This window comes from Globicephala melas, chromosome 16 (assembly GCF_963455315.2).
Source record: "Globicephala melas chromosome 16, mGloMel1.2, whole genome shotgun sequence".
In the NCBI taxonomy this organism is placed as follows: Eukaryota; Metazoa; Chordata; class Mammalia; order Artiodactyla; family Delphinidae; genus Globicephala; species Globicephala melas.
The window spans coordinates 46,188,078-46,210,864 of record NC_083329.1 but is presented as its reverse complement, the minus strand read 5'-3'; the positions used below and the strand labels follow the sequence as shown (position 1 = coordinate 46,210,864).

At 50.4% G+C, this 22,787-nt stretch overlaps 1 protein-coding gene across 1 annotated transcript; it reads right to left on the bottom strand.

The window, feature by feature from the left end:
• Positions 1–2,897: 2,897 nt before the first annotated feature.
• Positions 2,898–20,844, bottom strand: TMEM273 (transmembrane protein 273). The gene is made up of 6 exons (XM_030847672.1): positions 20,833–20,844; positions 14,227–14,296; positions 13,628–13,768; positions 12,365–12,395; positions 9,032–9,084; positions 2,898–3,010 (listed from the first exon to the last, which is right to left on the bottom strand). Exons 1-6 carry the CDS (start codon positions 20,842–20,844, stop codon positions 2,898–2,900), a joined length of 420 nt encoding a protein of 139 aa, XP_030703532.1.
• Positions 20,845–22,787: the final 1,943 nt, after the last annotated feature.

The following is a 22,787-nucleotide window of genomic DNA, read 5'->3' as shown; positions in this document are numbered from 1 at the left end:
TTTTCATGGATCTCAGAGCACATTCTAGAACAATCTCCGACATGTGTGTTTTTAACCCCAGTTCACAAGCTTGAACTCCTGTAGGAACGTGGGGTTCGCTCTCTCTCCAAGTGCAGCTCATCCTTTGGCTCCCTAAGAGCTGATTCAAGAGACCTGAGACCAGCTGCAGACCCTTCCCAAGGCTAGCACTCCCCGGGTCTTCCACATCCTCATAAATGGTACCAAAACCTAGCACTGAGGCTGAGTCACTCTTTCCCTCACCCCCGAATCTATGTCAGCAAGCCCTGGCATCTCCACCTCTAAACCCCCTCACAAACCCATCCATCCTCTGCATCTTTGCTGCTGGCACTCCAACCCCAGCCATGCTCACCTCTTGCTTGGACTGGGGCAAGGACCAATCTGGACTCTAGGGCCTGCAGAGTGATATTGACATGTCATGACTCATTCAAAAATCAGAATAACTGATACTTTCATCTCCATCTGCCTAAGTTGTTTGTCTGCCTCTCAGCTATTTCCAAACCTGGAAGATAAAAAGCGCTGTTATCCACCTACTTATTCAAACCCCCATATAGTCTATGATGGAATATATTAGAATTCCACAGTATGTATACTTTTAACACAAGTAGAAGAGTATATACACATATTTATTTAATTTTTATGTGTTGATTTATAGATTACGTGTCAAATATATTTTTAACTTAACGACATAGAGATTGATACATATGTCTAATTTGTTGATCTTGCCAGATAACCCAATCCCATCTTACCTTCTCCTCCAGGTACTGAGCCCTGGAGGCAGCAAACCACAGCCATGCCTTTAGATCCTGGCTGGCTGCTGCCATCTGCAGCTCACTCCCCCTGTGTAGGGCTAACTCTTCCTCCTGGTATTTGAGTACCATCTGTCCCTTCCCCTTTGGGCAGGATGTTCTGCCCGCTGAGATGGGCTGTCTGGGATCTGCATGTGTTCTGGGGGCCCCTGGGCTGGGAAGGCTTCTGCTAGCATCCTCCCAAACCACAGGATGGGGCAGGAGGAACGGCCCTTGCTCAAGACATCGCACCTACAGACACAATCACTTCTTGCGGTTGCTTCAAAAACATGTCCAAGGGCTCCTGCCCATTGGCACCTTTATCCCCAGGAGCTGCTCCCAGGGCATGTCTGCCTTTATAAGCCAAGGAGAAAGCACTGGTCTTCAGCATACTTCTCTGTGTTCTTCACACGGGAGACCTTGTGTAGGGCGCAAACAAAACCAGAGCCCGGGAGTGGTGCTGGGAAAATATGTCATGAAGTGGGATGGTGGAGAGGATCCCACATTCTATTGAGTTTACAGAAATTAAAACGATTACTGAGAATCAAGATGCATTCACCTTCAGTTCACAACCAGCTGTCTTAATTAAAATGCTGCTAAAAGAAGCAAATCAATTAACAGATACCTTACAAGATGGTTTATTCTATCTTACACACAGAAAATTGCTTATGAGTATCGCATTACCGCTTTAGGTTATCAGTTAACCAAGTCTGCTAATGAGCTACATTGTTATCAAGTCAGATAAAAGATGCCCTGGGAATCCAGGCAAATTATTACAACACAGCACTTTGTTTTGAAATATAGCTCATCTTTCATCACACACAAGGAGGGTAACCTTATCTAAGGAGTGAACCAGTCCATAGAGCCACCGAGATTTCTGCTGAATGAAAAGGCAAAGAGTATTCCTTAATGCAGCCTGGAAATAAAGGATTAACATTACAGGGGAGAGAAATGTGAATGGGGCCTGTGCCACGGAGGCTTACGTTTACGGCAATAATCAAAGACGTGGGTTTCCTAAGCCTCTGCCAGCTGTGTCCTCCATGATAAAGTATGGACATTGTCACAGTCACCACAACATAATTATATAAGCATAACAATAATTGCTTGCATTTGTATAGCTCTCTACAAGGCACGGCAGATGCTCTCTCATTTAATCCTTTGTTGGCTCCACCATTTGAAGAGCTACAGAGCTGCAGGCCCATTCCACAGCCATCAGACCCCTTTCTCCCACTCCAGCCCAGCCTGCCATTTCATCCTTTGGAAGGTCTGTCTTTCATTTATAGGAATGGGGACTGCCCCATAGTTTCCATGTTTCAGGGCCCCTGAATGTTGACAAGGGTTTTCTTTTGGCAGCTGAGGTGAGGCCTACTGTTCTAGAAAATGCTGCTCACCTCTTGGTAAGATGGTGGTGCTGGAGAGGCTGTGTCTTGAGTCTGGGTCTCATTCCATGAGCCATTTGCTGCCAGTAAGATCCATTGACATGGACACAATGCCATCCTGAAGCATGACCAGCTCCAACTGGGGAACCAGGATAGCCAGTGAGCATTTATTGGCTTCCAAACTTTCTCACACTGGAAAGAGGGCTCTTACTTCCCTCTACGCAGTCAGCTTCTTGCAGAAGAGAAGTAATATTTTCCTTCAGGACAGAGGCACTTTAGACTCTCTAAGTTCTATTATTTGCCCTGGATTTTGAGTTCCGTGTGAAGGTCCATCACCAGCTTTGTTTGCTGAAACTTAAGCTATCTACAAGACTGCAAGCTTGGGCAGCTGTCCAGAGTGCCAAACCCCTCCTGAAGAGGCTGCTTTCTCAGAGCTCAATCACTTGTGCATTTCTGGAAAGAAAAAGAACCATCTGGAAGATTTACTGACAAGAGTGACTATGCTGTAACTAATCATGGCATATGCTAATGCACCCCACACAATTCAACAGGTATGAAGAGTTCGTCAGCAAATCTTAGCAAGGTGGGGCATTTCCTTGTGTGACATAGAAAGGGACCTGAAGACCAGTGGCTCTAGATAAAGGGGAGAGTTTTTCAGATAGAGCTCAACCTAGAGGTTGTTTTCTGCCTGCCAAACCAAGGCCACAAAACCTCATCCACTTTGGTGACAAAAAGGGAAGAAGTCATTCCCCAAGGTTAATAAGCATATAGAGGGGAAAGTGTCACTTTCTGTATTCGAAGAGTTTGCAATGACCTGAACAGGTGCTGCAAGGCAGACAGGCCGATGGGGATGTAACTAGAAACTGATACCTTCGAGTCTGAACTATACACTGTTACAGAGGGTGAGACTTCTCCACACTTAGTGTATCAGCTTTGGCGTGAGGGAATGGCAGTAAAGATATATATTAAAAGCTAGGAACATGGAAGAAAAGGTGGTCACTGAACCAGACCCCGATATGGTAGAGCTTGGGCTGAAAGTACGGCAGAGACCCTGCTGTAGCCACTCTTGGTTAAGGGTCTCACGCACACTTCCACGTTGAGGCCAAATTCCCACCAAAACTTCATTGTAGTTTCACATAAACATTACCCATAGTTATAACAGCATGACATACTTATGCTTACATTGTATACTTGTTTATTCCATTCCACTGTGCATATTCAGTCCTAATATCTTGAGTCTAGCATCTGCCCATGAGAGAAGGGGCAGAAATAGCAGAAAGACAGGGCAGAATGAAGCCTCAATGGGGCAAGCCAAGTCCACATCCGTAAAAAAAACAGCATATACCTAACTACCCCATGTGTGGAAGACCAAGGACACAGGTCGAGGTCAGGGTTACAAAGCTTGATGGCATCAGAGCCTACATGGAAGACAAGCAAGTTGGAAACAAGCAAGGATAGTGAGAGAGAGAAGAGGAAGAAGAGATTCCAAGAGAAAGCCTCAAATGCTGTCAGGTTGTTGTGCTTCTCCTTTAAAGGATGGCTGGTCCAGAGGAGCAAAGAGTTTGACTTGGCTGGTCTAGAGGTCCAGGGGCTTAACAGAAAGTTTATCCCTCCTATTATCTTAAAAAATTCCTGAGCTGAAAGGACCCTTTCAGGTGTCACTAAGGAGAGGATCAAAAGTGGCTGGACCTACTCATCATTTGCACTTGAGATACCGATGCCCAGAGAAGACGGGCAGACCAGGACAGCAGTCTCCTCCTACCCTCAATGTCCCTGAGCTGGGGAAGTGGCAACCGTGAGTTACCACATTGAGGAACTGTTCTCTGACAGGAAAGGGATTCCTCTACAAACAGGTGTGCCACCAGCCCCTAGAGATCCAGACATAACCTGCAGGAAAAGATAAGCTGGGCAGAGGCTGGGATAGCATCTGCTGGCTGGACTAGTAAGTGAATCAGGCTGCAGACATGGACTGGGCATCAAGAGGAAGAGAAAGAGACTTTTATTAGAGACTCTAAGATCATAGTGGCGGCCTAAACACAAATCTTCCACCACATCCTCCAAAAATCGTGCAGACCGAAAAGGACGAAAGGAAAAAGCTAAACTAGTAACAAGGTGCCTATATGTCCTGGTTTGCCTAGGACTATCCCAGGGTATAAATGCTGAGGATAAGTTAATGCCTGCTAATGCTGAAAAGCCTTTTGACCAAATCCCACACACATTTCTGAAAAACTCAGTAAAATCGGAATTGATGGGTGTTCCCGTAACATGATAAAACATGCGTACTTTTGCCCTAAAGCTAACATTTTACTTAATGAAAACCACCAGAGGATTTTCCACCAAGATCAGGCACAAGACAAGTATACTCACTGTTTCCACTATTATTTAACATTGGTGGTTTTAGCCAATGCAATCAGAGAAGAGAAAACAATTAGAGGCTTAAGAATTGGGAGAGAAGATCTACAATTTGGCAGATGACATAATATGATGAAAACTCAAGGAGATCAAGAAGAAAATGAACAAAACAATAAAAGCATTCAATAAGATAGCTGCTATCATGTTAACACACCAAAAAAAAAAAAATCCATAAGCAATCAATGAACAAGTAGGAGACATAATGGGAAATTCCATTTACAAAAGCAACAAAAACATAAAATATTTAGAAGTAAACTTAACAAGAAATGTGAAAAATCCATAAGAGTAAACTCTGAAAACTCTCCTGAGACAAGCAAAAAAACAGACTTGTAAAAATTATATTTCTTGTCAGTGAAGGATAATATCATAAAGAAGTCAATTGTCTTCAATTTAATATGTGAACATAATGCAACTCCAATAAAAATACCAAGATGTTTGTTTCTGTAGCTAGATTCTGAAGTTGACTGTAAAGTTTATATGGAAAAACAAATGCACAGGAATAGCTAAAACAGAATAGCAGGGTGTGCGGGAACCAGCCCCGCCAAGTAATAGAGCATACATGAAGCCACCAAAAGAAAGAGTGTGGTAATAACACATGAATAACCACAAACACCATTGGAGAATACCATGAAGTCTAGAAGTATCCAAACATATGTGGAAACTTAGAACATTATAAAGGTGGCAAGTAAAACACTGGGGAAAATAGGGTGGTTTTGAAAAATGATATTGAAATAACTGGCTTTTTATTGGGGAAAAAGATAAAATTGGAACTATATCTCATACCACATACCATACCAAATGAATCAGAGATCCAAATAAAAATAAATCCATATAAGAACCAGAATAATATATATTTATATATATATACATACATATATTACATGTATGAACATTTATCTAATTTTATAAACATTGTATATATGTAAAAAAATTTTAATTAAATATATTTTTGTAAAAGGAACACAGGAAGAATAAAATGGGAATTATTGAGATTAATTACCTCAAAGCAGTGGGTGCGAGCAGGGTGGAGTGGACAGGATGAGAGCAAGACGTCTCTGAATTTACCTGTTTACATGCTTTTAGTTTTGAACCATATGCATGTTTCACATACTCAAAAAATAAAATTAAACTAAAAGGATTAAGATAGGACACTAAAACCAGCATATACACTGAAACAAATGCCTCTAACACTATATCAAATTGATAGCAAAACCACATTGAGAAAATAGTTAATTCTTTTTGAACACAATACTCTGTACACATGGAGGACTAAATTCTAAGAATAAAGAACTGCAAAGAAATTTTTTTTTGATTTTTAAAAAAAACTTATTTATTTTATTTATTTATTTTGGGCTGCATTGGGTCTTGGTTGCTGTGCGTGGGCTTTCTCTAGTTGTGGTGAGAGGGGGCTACACTTCTTTGCGGTGCACGGGCTTCTTACTGCTCGTGGCTGCTCTTGTTGCAGAGCACGGGCTCTAGGCACACGGGCTTCAGTAGTTGTGGCTCATGGGCTCTAGAGTGCAGGCTTAGTAGTTGTGGTGCATGGGCTTTGTTGCTCCACGGCATGTGGGATCTTCCTGGACCAGGGATCAAACCCGTGTCCCCTGCATTGGCAGGCAGATTCTTTCTTTTGTTTTTGTTTTTCAAAGCTTTATTGGGGCATAATTTACATTCCATAAATTAATCCATTGTAAATTTATAATTCAGTGATTTTCTGCAATTTATAGAGTTGTACAACCATCCCCATAATCCTGTTTTAGAACACTTCTGTTACCTCAAAAAATTCCCTCATGTCCATTCGCTTTCAATCCACTTCTTACATATAGCCCCAGGAAACCACTTACCTTTCTGTATCTAGAAATTTGCCCTTCCTGCATATTTCTTTCTTTTTTTAATAAATTTATTTGTTTATTTATTTTTGGCTGCGTTGGGTCTTCATTGCTGCACGCAGGGTTTCTCTAGTTGCAGCAAGCAGGGGACTACTCTTTGTTGAGGTGCTTGGGCTTCTCATTGCAGTGGCTTCTCTAGTTGTGGAGCATGGGCTCTAGGCATGCGGGCTTCAGTAGTTGTGGCACATGGGCTCAGCAGTTGTGGCTCTCGAGCTCTAGAGCGCAGGCTCAGTAGTTGTGGCGCATGGGCTTAGTTGCTCCACGGCATGTGGGATCTTCCCGGACCAGGGCTCGAACCCGTGTCCCCTGCATTGGCAGGCGGATTCTTAACCACTGTGCCATCAGGCAAGCCCCTGCAAAGAAATTTTTAAGCGAATTTGTAGTTGTACAGTGTTGTAATTCTGGAAGTACATATTTTGTGTGCATTATAGGGTAGAGCAAATGGGTAAAAATATTTATATGGTTGGGGAACAGGATTTTCACTTTAGAGGAGATAAAGTAGAAATATGGAATGAGGAAATCTCAAGAAGAACCTTATGGTATTGAGTTTTTGATTTAAATATACATTTGCTGACTGTCCATTGAGAGGGCCTACAAGCAATGATGCTTCAATAGCCATGAGCACACATTGTGCCCAGATCTTGGTTTCTAAAAACTATTTCACATCAAAAAGAAAAAGGAGGAGGAGGAGAAGGAGAAAAACATGGGTCGAGGGAAAATGGGTGATTCCAGGTCTGAGCAGGAACAGTACAAGGTGAGCCTGGGACACTGTGTTGTGTCAGAAGTCTAGGAAATGCTCAATGACTACTGGGGTCCTGTTTAAACCCACCAAGAAGTGACTTGTACTGATAACTTGTGACAATTTGAACATGAAAAAGATTCATAATGGTGATGAATTATAGTGCATTGAAGTCCATAGGAATAATGTTCAACAAGAAAAAGAAAGAGAAAAGGGGAAGAAGACAGTCTTTTTCTAGAAGAATGCAGCTATTAAATGTAGGAGGAATTCTGGAACTAGAAACTCAGTACTTTGTAACCCCCAATGCAATAACTGATTCAAACATGGATTATGAACAAATATAAAATCATTGGGTGGGGCTTCCCTGGTGGCGCAGTGGTTGAGAACCCGCCTGCCGATGCAAATGACACGGGTTCGTGCCCCAGTCCGGGAAGATTCCACATGCCGCGGAGCGGCTGGGCCCATGAGCCATGGCCGCTGAGCCTGCGCGTCCGGAGCCTGTGCTCCGCAACGGGAGAGGCCACAACAGTGAGAGGCCCGCGTACCGCAAAAAAAAAAAAAAAAAGAAAAGAAAAATCACTGGGTGAAGAATTATTGGGGTCAGGGTGTTCCCACCATCTCAAAGTCCCACCCCTTCTATTATTTACTAATTACAAAGGCAGGGTTTTCTCTCTACAGTGCAGAGATCTAGCTGTTGCTTCCTTAACCAAGTGATCAAAAGCAGCAACATCAACCTTGAGAGAGACTGGGGTCATGTGCCTCCTGGTGCACTGCACTGAAAGATACATACGCAACGTTACCTCTGAGGCAATCCTGACAAAATTCTCAATTTGCATCTGCTCAAGAGGAAACAGTCAGATAAATCCAGAAAATGGGACATCATGAAAGACGAATGGCTTACGTACTTCAAAACTGACAGTGCCACGCAGAGAGAAGGCAACATCGAGAGAGAGACTGAAAAGGGACAAAATCCAACACAGTGGCTCCTGGCTTGGAAAACAAGAAATATAAGAGATACTTGGGAAACGTTTGAATACAGGCTGTGTAATAGATGATGCTATCAAATTACCACCCATTTCCATTCATTTCTTACCGTTCATGTTGTTGTACTGTGATTATGTGGGAGATACGTGGTGTATTTAAGGGTGAAATATCATGATATTTATATTAGTTTTTAAATGAATCAGAAAAAAGTTATGTACACAGAGATAAAGCAAGTAGGGCAAAATGTTAATTTATGGATCTAGGTGAAAGGTGAGATGTTTTTATTGCACTGTTCTTTCAACTCTTCTGTGGCTTTGAAGATTTTTCAAAAGAAGGACTGTGAGAGCACATGGGTGGTGATGAGGTGCAGGAAAGCAGGACTAGGGGAAGTGAGTTGTGAACCAACCATTCAGATAAACCTGGAGGAGGAGCCTCCTTTCCTGGGGGCAGGGCTCCTTCAGCCAACAGCCTAGGATCCTGTTCCCCTTCCTGAAGGCTGCCCTGCACACTCAGGCTTGTCCACTCTGAGACCCCACAGCTGCGTTGAAAAGCAGACGCTTCTGCCAAACTGATAGCTTGATGACACAAAGAAAAGTTTTGGAATTTTTTTGTCTTCAAATGGACTGAGCTGGCTCACAGTTGATTGGCCTCTGTCAAAGAGAAGGTCTTGGAAAATCAAATCAAATAAGATAAAATTTATCTTGCTGTTAAAACCCAGTTTTCTCAGATCTAATCAGGCAAACAGCCCGCAGCTTCATTTAAAATCTTGCCAAAATACCCCCATATTAGCTGTCCCAAAGAGATGCTGATTCCTGGTCTCACAGCCATCCTGGCAACAGGACTTCTGGCCCATGGCTAGCAATCCCCCTCCCGTCCTGTGGGGGGCGTGCAGGAGAGCCACCAGCCAGCACAGGACAAGAGAGGGAGTGCCTTTCCTCCTTTCAGTAAGAGCGATCCATCACTCTTAAAACTCACCTTTCAGAGAAGTCGAGGTTTAACATGCAAAACAGAAGGACAGCATGTTCACTGAATTATTCCTAGATGACGGAAAGCACGGGCAAAGTTCTGCTACGGGAGAATGGCTTGCTTGTCCTTTGCTTTTTCTTTCGGGTCTAACTTCTTCCCGACTCAGCCTGACTCCATCTAGTGTCAGTTTTGGAAACTTGAATTGTGCTCCCTTCTGTGCAGAGAAGCTCTGATGTGATACATGCTGAGAACAGTCCGCTGCACACGGTGGGGGAATAGATGGGGGTGGGACTCCCGTCCAGCCATTAACTCCCAGCCACCCGCCTCTCCCCATCCTTCATCCGTTCCTTCCCTTCCTCCTCACCCTGCCTTCCCCCTGCACCCTTCACATTCCCTTTCCTGTACTTCACTCTCGCAGTGCTTACTGTTGAATGACTACGGCAGCCACCTCGCCTGGATTATGGAAATCTCCTCCTACAGCTCCAATGTATCAAAATAACTAAGAACATCCAAACATACAGAGCGGAGCTGCTCTCTAACACGATCATATGTAGGAACGTAAAAGCACAGTGACTGTTCATTCAACAATGCTTTTGAATTGGTTTGCTTTGTATTGTTCACAGCAGAATCTTCACACACACACATGTGCGTGTCAGGCCTTCATTTTGAGTCATCACATAATCGCCTCCCCTCCCCCCACCAGCACGCACATATGCATGTACACATGGACCAGGATTAAGCATTAGGCATTGTGAAATCTTTCAATTTTGTGAATTCCATGACTAAGATGTTCCTGAATCAGGGTTTGCAACAGTTCTGGAAACTTCCAGGGGCACTGGAGCTTCCAAAGCACGATGCCTTAACCCAAAGTGTCCTCTGATGCGTGTGGGCGGTTTGGAGGGTCGAGACAGCATCGCTCACCGTGGGTGGTGAGATCACTCTGCTAGAATCTCTGCCTGTCCACTCGGTTGTTCTGACACAGGACCAGAGCTGGCCACAGCAGCCCGCAGCCGCACGCCAGGGTGCCTCAGTCACCCAGCAGAGGGCCCCTGAGACCATGCTGTGGGCAGAGTCTCTGCCCACATCCATCCCAAACTGACCCCTATCCTACATTCCCCACTCCAGAGACCCCGAAGGCCCCCAAAGGTGATGCAGGTTCTGAGCCTGGGGCTCATCTATGCATTCCCAGGTCCCTTCACCCCTGCCATCAAGAGCTAATCCTCCTCATCCTTGCAGACTTAGTCTATTGCCTCCCCTGACCCAGGCTGCCAAAAGCCCTGTTAGAACCCCTGGTAAAGGCCGGTCTGCCCTGATTCTATAGTGGGAGAGCAGTCAGAGTGCTGCCCTGGGTGAGCTGGGACGAGGATGCCCTCCTGGCGAGCGGCGGCAGCTGCACCCTCAGGGGAACCCGTCGTGACACCAATCCCCCAGGGGCTGGAAGAAGGTAAAGCTGCCCAGGGAGAAGGGCCCTTAGGGCGGGGCAAGGGAGGGGCATTGGCTGACTTGGAATTCTACTTTCCTACATGAGTGGGTCATGGATTTGGTGACAGTTGGGAGCCGCTCAGCGTGTTTCTTCTGGAAAGAGAAATGGGACAACTTAGCCAGTGTGAGTCTGGGTGTGTGTGTGAACGTGTGCGTATGAGATGGGACACATGGCATCCGTGGTTACCCCAGCCCCAAAAGCCCCCAATTCCACCAACATTTCCAAAATCCCCCGGAGCTGAGTACCTAACCCCTCTGTGAGAACCCCGGGTGCAAGAGGAGGTAACACTGCCACTGAGAGGACAGCTGTGTGGCCACCCCAGGACCTGGAGACCATGCCTCCCAGGCCTCCCAAACCTAGGACAACCACTTGCTGATTTTCCTAGGACAGCGTGGGTTTACGCCTATCATCCTGACACTATTATTAGTACAGTAATGTCTCTTCTCCACTCTCAAAAAGTCCTGATTTGATGATAAGATACATGGTCACCCTAATCACACCTGTCTCCCCCAGTCCAGGCCCCTGTGGGGTGGCCAAACAGACAGTAGAGGTGGAAGACTGGAGACGGGACAGAAAGAGACAGAGAAACAATGAGCGTCAGAAACAGAGAAAGGAAATGCTTGGAGATAGAGTTGATGAAACATGCTTTAGGGCCTCATGCTCAGAAATCAGTGCCAGGAACTGGAAAGTCTGAAGGAGGGCAGATCCTTCAGAAAGTGAAGGTCTTGAAAAAATCCATTTCCAGCTCATCCCCAGGGCATCCCCCTGACGGCCGCATACCACACATCCATCTCTTCTCCATCCACAGATCCACCCATTTCTTCAAGAGATGCTACTTTGTACTTACCAAGCCCCAGGTCCCAGGGAAGCACTGGAGGAGGAGATCATGCTTTGCATCCCTCTAAAAGCCCACCACCCTGTCTCAGCCCAGACATCTGTCCTGAATGCCAGACACTCACGAACATCTCCTCTACTTGGAAGTCTCCAGAAGCCTCAGACTTACCATGTTCAAAAAAGGTAGTCACCAAGACACACCCCCCAGCCCACTGCCCACACCTGCTCTACCACCTACTTCCCAGAGGGCATCCCCCAGCTAGGACCTCCCCACCCCGACAAACGCTGGCTGTTCTGGATTTACCTGCACCTTCACTCAGCCTCCGGGGCTGGCTGCCTCATTGGTATCACTCAGATCCTTGCTCCAGAGGCCTTTGCAGTAGCTTGCAGCTCTCTGGGTGCAGAGCACTCCATATGATACAAAAGAGCAAGTGCAAAGGTCCTGAGGTAGGATTGTCCTTGGAGCACATAGGCTCTATGCAGAAGAGTAGTGTGGCTGGGTGGTAGCAGGGAAGCCAGGTAGCTGGGGGCAGAATACATGTGGTTTCCCAACTGGGACATGGCAGGAGCTCGGGACATGATCCTGAGATGCACTGGGATGACTCTGAGCAAGAGGTAGGGCAAAATCTAACCCACAGTGTGGAGAAGGGAGCCCAGGCTCCCTTTGGCTACCATACCCTGTGGGCTCCCCACTCAGATGACACCTGCCCACTGCCCAAAGGAGGGGAGATCGAGAAGAGGGGGCTGTGTGGTGCATCTTAGATCCCTAGGAAGAGTTTCAAACTGGAGAAAGGAGCTAAGATGTCAGGCGATGGAGCAGGATGGATAAAACAGGAGGGAAAATACCAGTCACAAGTTGGCAGCGACCTTACCTTGGAGTTCTCTTCTTTAGCTCGATGCTGTCTAAACAGAGAAAGCAGGGCATTAGGAAGGGGGCCCTGCGATGGTGATGCGGCTCACTCGGTGCCAGGCCAGCAGGAGGGGTCGGAGCCACCTGACTTGGGCACTGCTGAGAGGCTCCCTGGGTTGGGGTCACTGGAGGGGAGGTGGTCTTGGGCTGAGTGCTCTGCCCCCTCCCCTTTGGCACGGTCGCAGCTTCTCCATCTGGTCCCTCACTGAGCCCTCTAGCTCAGCACACGGGTGAAACTGAGGCTTCCCCAGAGACACCGCCCACCCACCCCCGCCAGTGGCTTCTCTCCTCTCCCCTCCTTGCAGATCCTGGGCTCTCTTGCCCTTAGGAGATCTAGAACATCTCCTGCTGTGTGATGAAGAGCCTTTTCTCTCCCTTCATATTCCTAGTGATACAAAATCAACGGCAAGTAAAGTTCTATGACCAACGAAGTTGCTTGTGCAGTTGGACACGCTGGAATCTCCTGAATGCTGTCTCCTCCTCCCTCTGCCCCCCTCTGCACATCTTCACAGGTAATAATCATATTTTCCAGATACATGGTGAGGGTCCTTCCTCCTCATCATCTGAAAAACTGCATCACCATCCCATTAAGCAGTCTTATACAGGGAATGGATTTTGAAGGTCCCACCTTGAGAGAAAAGGGGTGCGAATCAATGTTACATTTTGCTGTCAAAACATCTGCATGGGATGCACCTCTCCATGGCTGCCACGGCATGTGGAGAGCCACGCTGGGTTCACGTAAGCCCAGCTCTGTTTGGATCATGATGATACGCTCAGCGCTTCTCAGTGTAGGACTTGCCCAATTTATGAAAAAAGTGCAACTTGGCCCAGGTAGGCAGGGCCAGCCACACTTCCCACCACCCACCCATGCCAGCAGCAGCCTCATCACCTCCCGGGATCGATCTCATCTGATCACACTATGTGAGTAAGAGAATAGAAATTACTGTCTGAAGCCAACTCAGCTCCCTTTCCCACCTTTACTGCAGGAAAGCTGATTCTTAGGAATCTCAAGAATGACTAAATGGAAAAGTACAGAGAGAGAGAGAGAAGCAGAGAGAGACAGACAGAGACAGAGACACAGAGAGGTCGCTGCATTTCTTTCCAACCCATGTCTTTTATTCTCTCTCCAGCCAATGTTGCCCTCAGAGGCTCACGCCAGGTGACTGGCCAGGTCATGTCTTGTCTCAGGCAAAGGCAGAGACGGGGCTGAGCATCATTTCCTTACCATTGAAGCCCACGTTAGTGCTTCTCTGTTCGGAGGAATCATTATCAAACAAGTGCTTCCTGATCATGCAGATCTTCAGGGCCAGGAAGCTGGCCGATGTGGCGAAGCCCACAGCAATCCCAGTGGTGGCGTATTTGATATCTGAAGGGCAGGGAGGAATTGAACAAGGAGCTTCAATCAGTCACCACACGGCAAAGGTCTTCCACAGCTCCCTTTACATCAGGATGAAGTTCAAAGTCATTCACTTGGTCCTTAACGTTCCACAGTCCAACTCACTGAGGCCGGTCTGTTTTTCCACTCTCCTGGGAGCACATCCCTTCCCTCAACCTCCACCCACACACCATCTCCTCTTCCTGGAACTCCATCCATGGTCCCTTCAGCTGTGGAAATCATTCCCGAGTGGCTGATGGCTCATTTCTCTGGCCTCCTGTAGCCTTCCTCACTTATTCTTTCATCAGTTCACTTGTGGAGTGTGTGCTGATTGCCTGCTCTGCTGAGCGCTGAAGGCAAATGAATGAGTCCCTGACACCACCTTGAGGAGCCTGTGGTCAGCAGCGGAAGACGAGAGCTCACCTGAATGCCAGGTGACTGGGGCGGGCCAGTTTGGGAGCCGACAGTCTTCCCAGAGGAGGTGACATGCAAGCGGCACTGTGCCTGGTGAGCGGAGCCCTGAGGTGGAGAGAGGCGGGGACCATGCGTGTGGAGAGAGACACCGGCCAGGCCACGGAAGCCAGGCAGATCCTGCTGTCCCGGGCTCGTGGCCACAGCCACCGAGAGTGGATGGAGGTGACCCTGACGACTCACGTCCCCTTCGAGGACAGGCTCTCCTGCAGCACCACACCCCCGGGATGAAGCTGTGTTAGCCACTCAGGCAGGCTTGGGGGTGAGCACTGCCCCAGTTCCATGACGACCGGCAGGAAACCCTACCAGGACACCCCACCTGCCCGGGCCTTTCGGGGTACCTCCTCCTGCCCCTCCGCCCTGCACCCAGAATCAGCTGGGTGATTGACACTGGGTGATTGACGCTGGGTTATTGACACTCCACGGAGGACATCTTCACTCTGAGTGCATTGGTGGGGAAGGGACCATCGTCATGGAGTTTAGGGTTTTTCTGGTGGCCTCACTTGGTGGTGAAAAAGCTGGAGGATTCTGAAGCAAAAATACACAGCCTTGCTCTAATCACAAGTCTTCTTGGAAATCTGGTGACTTCTGTCATTGAAGGGCCCACGTGGGGCCCATCCACTCACCCACACCTCACAACACAATATGACCCTGGTTTTCTCAGTTCTTTGAAGCCCCCATTGAGCTTCATTGTCTCTTTACATTAATTCTTCACCTTAATCCTGCCGCTCCAGTCAGGATGTAAACCTTTCCAGGGATGGGACAAAGCCCTGTGTTTCACACATGGTAGGGCTGGGCTGCTAAAGCCATCACATGGAGCCGACTTCCGGCCTGATGCCAGAAACACAGAGCTGTGTGCGCTGTGTGCTCACGCTGGGGCCTTTCTGACACCAGTCTGCTCTGCACTGCGTTTACTGGGCAGAAGACAGGGGACGGGGCAGGGCAGGCGCAAGTGCGTGAGGCCAGGCCCACTAAGGGACAGCCTCTCCCCTGCCCCCCTCACACACAGACATGTCTCCTGGGTCCTCCCTTGGGGGTCTTCCCCTGGTGACCATCGCTCTGACCATTATGCAACATAAAAACTTTGTATGAGCTCAAGATGAAACTTGAACAGAGAAAGAAGAAAGGACACAGATCAGAAAAAGCTAGGTGGAAAGAGTCAGAGAGCCAGAGAGATACAAGGAGACATGGGGACACACACAGTGGGACACACACATAGGCTCTGCCGGAGAAGCCCAGACCACTGACAGGCGGGCTGAGAAGGAAAGGGGAGACAGAACAACTGGCGTCCAGAGAAGCGTGGCCTGGCCTCAGCGACAGCGCCAGGCCCCAGTCCTCACCAAGCTGCTCAGCATCTTTCATCAACCTTACCGACCGAATGCATCATCCTGAACGCCCTGCTCTTTCTGCCCCTCCCTGGCAGGGATCCGAGGCTCAGCTCAGCACCCACTCTCACTCCCAACAGGGTCAGGGCCCTTAGACACCTCCCTCCACACTCCATCCTGGGTCCGCCCCAAGGTGGGAGGCTGCCCCTAGTCCCTGGCCCCAAACAGGCTCCCGGGCCTCAGGTCCAAGGTCAGAGACTGAGTGAGTGCCCTCCATGGGGCTGCTGCCCTGACAGCTGCAGTGGGCCACGCTGTGCACTCCACCAGCCACATCCCATCCCCGTAATTCCTGCTAGCCAGCCAGCCAGCCACTCGGCGGCAGCCTTTCCCCTCCTCGGGGAGGGAAATCCTCCATGCCGCCCTCCTCCCGAGCTCCGCCCTGTGCTCTCAGAGCCCCTGGATGAGGATCTGTCAGAAGCACACTTGTGCCCAGCTGCCCACACCCCTGCCTCCTGCCAGGGTCATCAGCCGGGGGAGTCCCTCCTGGGCTGTAGACCCCTACGAGTCCCCAGCGCTGATTTCCCCTGGCGCCGCGAAGTAGCTGGAGGATGGATGGCCCTAGCAGGGCTGGTCTGCAAGCACAGCCAGAAGCCTCCTGACTGCTCCTGCGTGCAGGTCTGTGAGAGACCCATGAGGAAGCCACGCCGCACTTTCTTTGCTGAAATTCTCTGGGTTCTCTCGTGCAAACATGATTTGGGAGCTTAGCATCCAGAAGACAGTCTCTCAAACTCAGGGGACAGTCCAAGGGGGCTGAGCAGGGGCTGGCAGTACCAAGGCTGGTGTCCTGGGGGGCAGGCAGGGACCCTCTGACTGGTAGATTCACAGGGCTGTGGTAGGCACAGTGCTGCCCAAATCTGGCTTGACCACCGGCACTCCTGGCTAGGACCGTCCACACTGAACCAGGGGCAGAGGGCAGAAGCCACGGTCTTAGGGCATGGCCTTTGCTGCTACCTAGAGCAGAGAGCAGGGGGATTGCCTCTAGATGGGCCTGCTGAGGTTCCAGGGCCTCTACCCACATTGTCCCCATGTGTGCCACATCGGGCCCAGGAGCTCTCACCAAACCACACACCTGAGGCTACCCCTGACCAGAGGATGGTGCCTTTTGCTAAGAGGCACAAGGCCACTATTCCGGCTCTGAGTCTAGAGTCGACCTTCCATCTCAGGCCCCGTTTGGACATGCTGCTGACAGAGACCTGACACTCCACCCCTCCCTGCAAAACAGCCAGTGTCCCACGCCCCTCTCTACAGCCCCTCCCACCTCAGTCCTGCAGAGCACAGCCTGCTCTCTGCAAGTGGTTTCACAACAGGAAGGAATCTCCTGCAAGCTGAACAGTCCTGAGGCCTGGAGGCTCCCTCCGTCCCCCTCCCCCCGAGTACTGGGGGGGCAGCCTTCAGAGGCAGACAGCAGCAGGGCTGCTCCAGAGAGCGAGCGGAAGGCGCAGGGTGGCCTGCCCAATCTCAGTTGGAATCTGACCCGCTGAGAGCCCATCCCTGCCATTCAGACCTCCCGTGCTGTCCACACCTGTTGGGTCCACCCTCCATGGGAGCTGGCCCTCTTCGACACCCTTATTTGGGCAGAATCAGGCTGTGTGTTTCCAGTTGTGGGGCAGTGGGCGTGCATGCACGCAGATGTCGTTCTATAAGTATCCGACCTAAAAATAGGGAGAGGCTGCCCTAAGTGTTTGTCCATTGATGCCTGGCCATTTTCATCTTGAAACTTAAATATTGCAGAATGGCTCCTAAGTTTAGATCGTATAAATTCCAATGTCCTCAACTCGAGGAAGGGGTTTCAGATGTCTAGAAAAGACATCCGTCCTCCCCTAACAGAATCCACACATAGGAATGACGTACCTGCCACTGTGCTCCACGTGGCCCTGGTGACCAGGGGGATCCAAGAGCAACCCGAGACCCCGGTCCCCCATGAAGGAGCTTTTGCAGAGTGACGGGGAGACAAGATTTACACTGAAGAAAGGATCAGAGTGTCGTGGGTGATGTCCGGCATCTTCCTGCAGACCTCAGCCTCCAGGAAAGTCTGAACGGGGGTGTGTGGGCTGGCCTTGCCACACTTGCCTGCCCACCTTTCCTGGCCCCCCGGCCGCAGGCAGCACCTTGGCTTTCCTGTGGGGAACCACTTCCTTGTGATTCCCTCAAGGCCAGTTCCAGGACGGACCTGTGAACCATCCCTGATGAATCAGGTATCACTTCTTCCTGTCAGCAGGGACTGGTCAAGGGGTGATCCAACTCAGTCCAGTGAGACTCAACTCTGGGACTTCGGGGAAAATATTAAGAAAGAGGAGTGCCTTCTGGAATTGGTAACTGAGGGGTGGAGGGAGGCCCATGGGGTGGAGGGAACCTGCTGAGACTGAAGCCTCCACAGAAAAGGGTCAGGCTGAGACCACGTTCAAGATGGCTTTTGAGCCCCTGGATCCAGCTGTGCCTGAAGCACCTCTTCTTGAATTCTCAGCCCCCTCAATAAGGAAACACCTTCTCTATCTTATAGTCTTATCTGAGCTACGTAAATATCACCTGCAATCAGAAGCGTCCTAAAGACTTAGGTAGCAGGTCCTTCACAGAGCAGAGGGTGCTGGCTGTGAACGAGGAGCTCACAGCACAGCCTCAAATAAACCCAACTGGGATCTGCAAGTTAAGCAAGCCTGTGCGCCCCGGGCCTTTGCACATGCTGCGTTTTGATGCAATACCTTTTTTGTCCCTATGGAAAGCTCTTATCCTCCAAGACATAGCACAAAGCCACTTCCTCTGGAGGTCCCCTCCTCTCTGTCAGCTCAGGATCCCCCTGCAATCTTGTCACACCCTTGCCCTTGCCCCGAAGGGTGTTCTGTGGCACGAAGGACACACTTCAGATAGCCCAAGCGAGCCGTTTCTCCCCAGGACCAGGATGACATGTGAGACTCCTTGGAACTTAGTTTCTCCTCCTGGGAGATGCAAGCAGAAGGTAAAAGGGGAGAATCTTGAACTGATGGGAAAGTTACCCCCAAATTACTGTTAAACCAGAAGTGGGTTGCAGTGATAAAATCAATTTTGTGGTGATAACAGGGCTCAGGAGGAAGTAAAGTTCAGCCACAGAGACACAAATCTAGTGACAGCATTGCTCCTAAGACTCTGAGACCAGGGACACTCGTGGAACACGTGTGCAACACAGATGGGGCATGTGGCTGCCATCAGTGTGGATGCACCTGAGGCCCCGGGTCCAAGTACCACACAGCCAGATCCCGCTGGGAGGGAGGATTAGAAAGGGGATTAGAAGTGAAGAGCGAAAGGGGCTGGCCCAGTTATGCTCCACACCGTGGTCTGAGCCTGGGCCTCACTCTTCTCACCTGAAAATGGAGACTTCAGCCCCTGACACATAGAAGGGACTCACCCAGACAGCTCTTTCTTTTGCCTGTTTGTCCCGAAGCCTCCTCGCAATGGAAGCTGATCTTGGGTTCCCAGTGGAACCCAGGGCACGCTTCTCTAATTGGGCTAGTTTGGGGGCTGTGGGTGCTGGCCACCCCTTCCCTCTTCAGAGCTCACGATGGGTCTGCTTCTCAGGAAAACAAGGTCGGTGGACCTGGCCCTTTTGCCCCACCCTGGGGCTGTTTGTGCTGGAAATTAGGCCCAGGTACAGAATGGAGGCCCCAGTCCTATCCTGAGCAGGATGCCAGACTCTGAGTTGGCCTGGGTTATGCAGCAGCCCTGCTCCCCGCAGCTGCTGGGCTTGCGCTGGGGTCTAGAGCCTTCCTCTGACATGGCTGTGACTTGCAGGAACATCAGGCTCCCTGCTCACAAGCCTCGAAACCACCTTGAAATTGCGTTTCCTCAATACCCTCTTCCGGTCTCAGTAAAGAAGCTGCAACGGCCAAGCTTCAGGTCAACAGGACGTTGCCACTCCCCTCCCACAGCTGTCGGCGCTCCTCTCTTCCTGTGAAAGCACCTAGACTTGGGGCAGAACCCAAACCTGCAGAGCCGCACGGGTCTGAGAGATGGAAAGCAGAAGGAAATCAGAAGATCCAGGAGAACAAAGCAAAGACGGCTCCACGATGGGCCTGGGAGCTTGGGAATAGCGCCTCGGTTTCCATGGCTCCCCATCCAGGCAAGCGAGCACACCGAGCCCCAGCCAGCGCACCCGCTCCCAACCCTAGCTCAGGACGGCCCAGGCCCTGGCCTGCAGTGGGCCCTGGCTCCTGGAAGATGGGCAGTGGGTCAGGAATTCTGGGCAGGGGGTCCCTGCTAACACACGGAAGCACACAGCTGTTAGCGTCCAGGGGGAACAAAGGGGCACCTAACCCAGCCTGGGGGCGTCAAGAAGGTCCCCTGGAGTGAGCACTATTTAAGTTAAAAACAAAAGGACAAGTAGGAGCTAGTGAAGATGGTGGGGGAGAGGGGAATGGAGGCAGGTAGGGAAGGTGCCCCAGCAGAGAAAGAGGTGTCAGCGAAGGCCAGGAGGCCCAAGGGGGTGCAGGGGCTTGGGAATAAAGAAGCTGGTTCAGTGGGTCAGAGCAGCGAGGGGGCACAGGTAAACTGCGGCTCTCCAGGCTTTCCAGAGGAGGGGGACGGGACAGGCAGCCAGGACACGGCCGCCCTGGGCAGGAGCTGGAAGCAGGAGGCCACAGAGGGCCACCGGAAAGATGGAGGAGCCCACTCAAGGCAACAAAATACAAGGGAAAATGACTCCGGCTTCTAGAAATAACCTCATAATTAAGAGGAAAACAATAATGGTGGGTGACCAGACGGTATCAAAACTTATGCCCACTTTGTTTTTCCTGAACAATCTTTGCTAATTAATTCTTAAAGATTCACACACTGGGATTAAAACACTCAGCTACAGAAGCCAAACTGAGCAATACCCTTCCAGGCTAATGGAGGGGCTGGAGGCAGGGAGCCAGCTCCGGCCCAAGGTAGAACCAAGGGTGCTCTAGGCCTAGGGAGTGCTCCCAAAGGGAGCACTCAGGAGCCCTATGGAGCCCCAGGTCCATGCTGGCCAGGAGGGGTGACATGTAAACGCTATCACACCTGGCAGGCGAGCTGCTGAAACCTCGAGGGAGTCAGAGGTGCTTGGGGCTGCCCTGGTGGGGTGGGCGGTGATGTCCAGGGAGGCTGGGGTCAGAGGTCCCACAGCTGGAACACCCAGCCAACTCTACACTCACCAGTGGAGGGGTTTGCTCCATCTTTGAATGGCCCTGGGGAGGGCATGAAACTTACCTCTGCCCCCATGGTGGGTGGGAAGGAACGATACTTGGAACCCCTCATGGCTCCCAGCTCGCTGGCCTCTCAGCAACGAGGGTGCCCGTGGGAAGCCTGCCCGGCCACACACGGAGCGTGGCTGCGAGGATCCCCTCACAGATTGTGGGGAGCACAGACTGAAGTGAGGGCAGGAACCGTCTTCCACGAGCACTCAGCCACCGGTTGACACGGGATCTTCAGCTTTCCAGGGGACCAGGGACAGTCAGGGGCAGAGCATACCAGGAGGCTGCCCTGGGGGGGCGCTCAGGTCAGAGAGGAGATGGTCCCAGCTCTCTGCTCTTGCCTCTAGAAGGCTGTGGTATTTCATCTAGGGGCCAGCCCACCCAGTCAACATAGGCGCTTCGGACCCGAGAAGGCCTGTCTTCAGGAGCGCGTCTCAGGGCCCACCTTTGCAGAGAGAGCAGGGGAGGCTGGAAACAGTGCAGAATAACTAATTAATGATGGTAAAGCATCGTGGAAGAGGAAAGCGTTTCATAACCGCTAAGTGGTGGGTTATTATTATTCATGCATATTCGTACTGTGCTCTTCAGCCTCTGGGAAGCTTCGCTCAGGAGTCCTCTGGGACTTGGCGGAGGTGGTGTGTGTCCAGGGGGTGGGGCTGTGGGATGACAGGTGGGCTGACCCTCGGGGAAGGGGCCATGATGCTGCAGAGGAAAGCCACACCCAGCCAATGAGAGCTGGGGGAGCTTGGCAACACCGAGCCATCTGCTGCCATCATCGGGCCCTGCTGTGTGCCAAGGTCTGTGTTGGGCATCTCCACCATAATTATCTTTTTAAAGGCCACTTCCAACATTTGCAGAACCCAGGGCATGCCACAAGTCTAAATATTTAAAGGTTAGAGATCAAGCTACACACAGGGCCCAACACACTTCCCCCTGCCACCTCCTGGCAGGCCCTGCAGTCTACTCCCCAGGGGTCACCTCCTGGAGAGGGAAACTCAGCCCTGCCTATGGCCCCAAGAGCTGTCAAGGTCTTCTGAACAGAGCAGGCAGAAGTCGGGCTTGGCCTGGGCTTCCTGGAAAGACCAGACCCTCCAGGATTTGGGATGGAGCCTGGCTCAGTCTGACACCCCAAGGGGCCTCCCACTAACCAACGCTTTGCTTTCCCCACTGAACTCCTGGGCAGTGTTAAGACATCTTCCCAAACTAGAGCACCAAGTGGACGGAGGAAGTGCAGCTATCTGGGAGCTGGGTCTGTGTAGGAATGCCCTTGGTCATTGAACTAAAAGCAGCCCCTGGCTTGCTCTCTAGTTTCCAGCCCCCCGCCAAGCTGTGGTCCCTGTCCCCTCACTCTCAGCTGCCCAGCACACATACGAGTCCCTCTCCCTCATATCCGTGTGCTGACCCAGTTCCAGAACTTTCAAAGACTTTCTGACAAGACTAAAAAAAAAAATTCTCGCATTTGGATATGTGTGTGTGATATGGGGGCCCTCTAAAGCCAGGTAGGGGCAGGGGCCTCTCTTGGGGACCACAGTTCTCCTTTCACAGGGAAGCCTCAGCAGGTGCCGTGTCCTGTTGGGTCACACACCTGAATAGGAGTGTTCTGGGGTTTGAACCTGGGCTGGCCAGGCTCCTCAGTAGAGTCTCAGGCCAGCACATAGGGTCACAGTGGCTCCAGGTTGACTAAAGCTTCTTAACAACGTGTCTTGTGGCTCAGTGACGAGGGCTCATCTACAGCTCTGTAGGAAAGGGCTCTGTTCTTCATACCGCAAGGTTGACTCATGGACCCTCTCTGAGCTTCTGCAGAGCTTTCCCTGGGTTAGCTTAGCTGTCCCAGGCTGTTGTCTCACAGTTGCAGGCCTGCCCGTCCAACACTGTCTTCTGTGGCACAAGCTGTGACAGACATGGCACCTTGGCCACTCCCCAACCTCAGGCGACACGCTGCTTCCAGTGGGGAAGCTGGCGTGAGTCTGT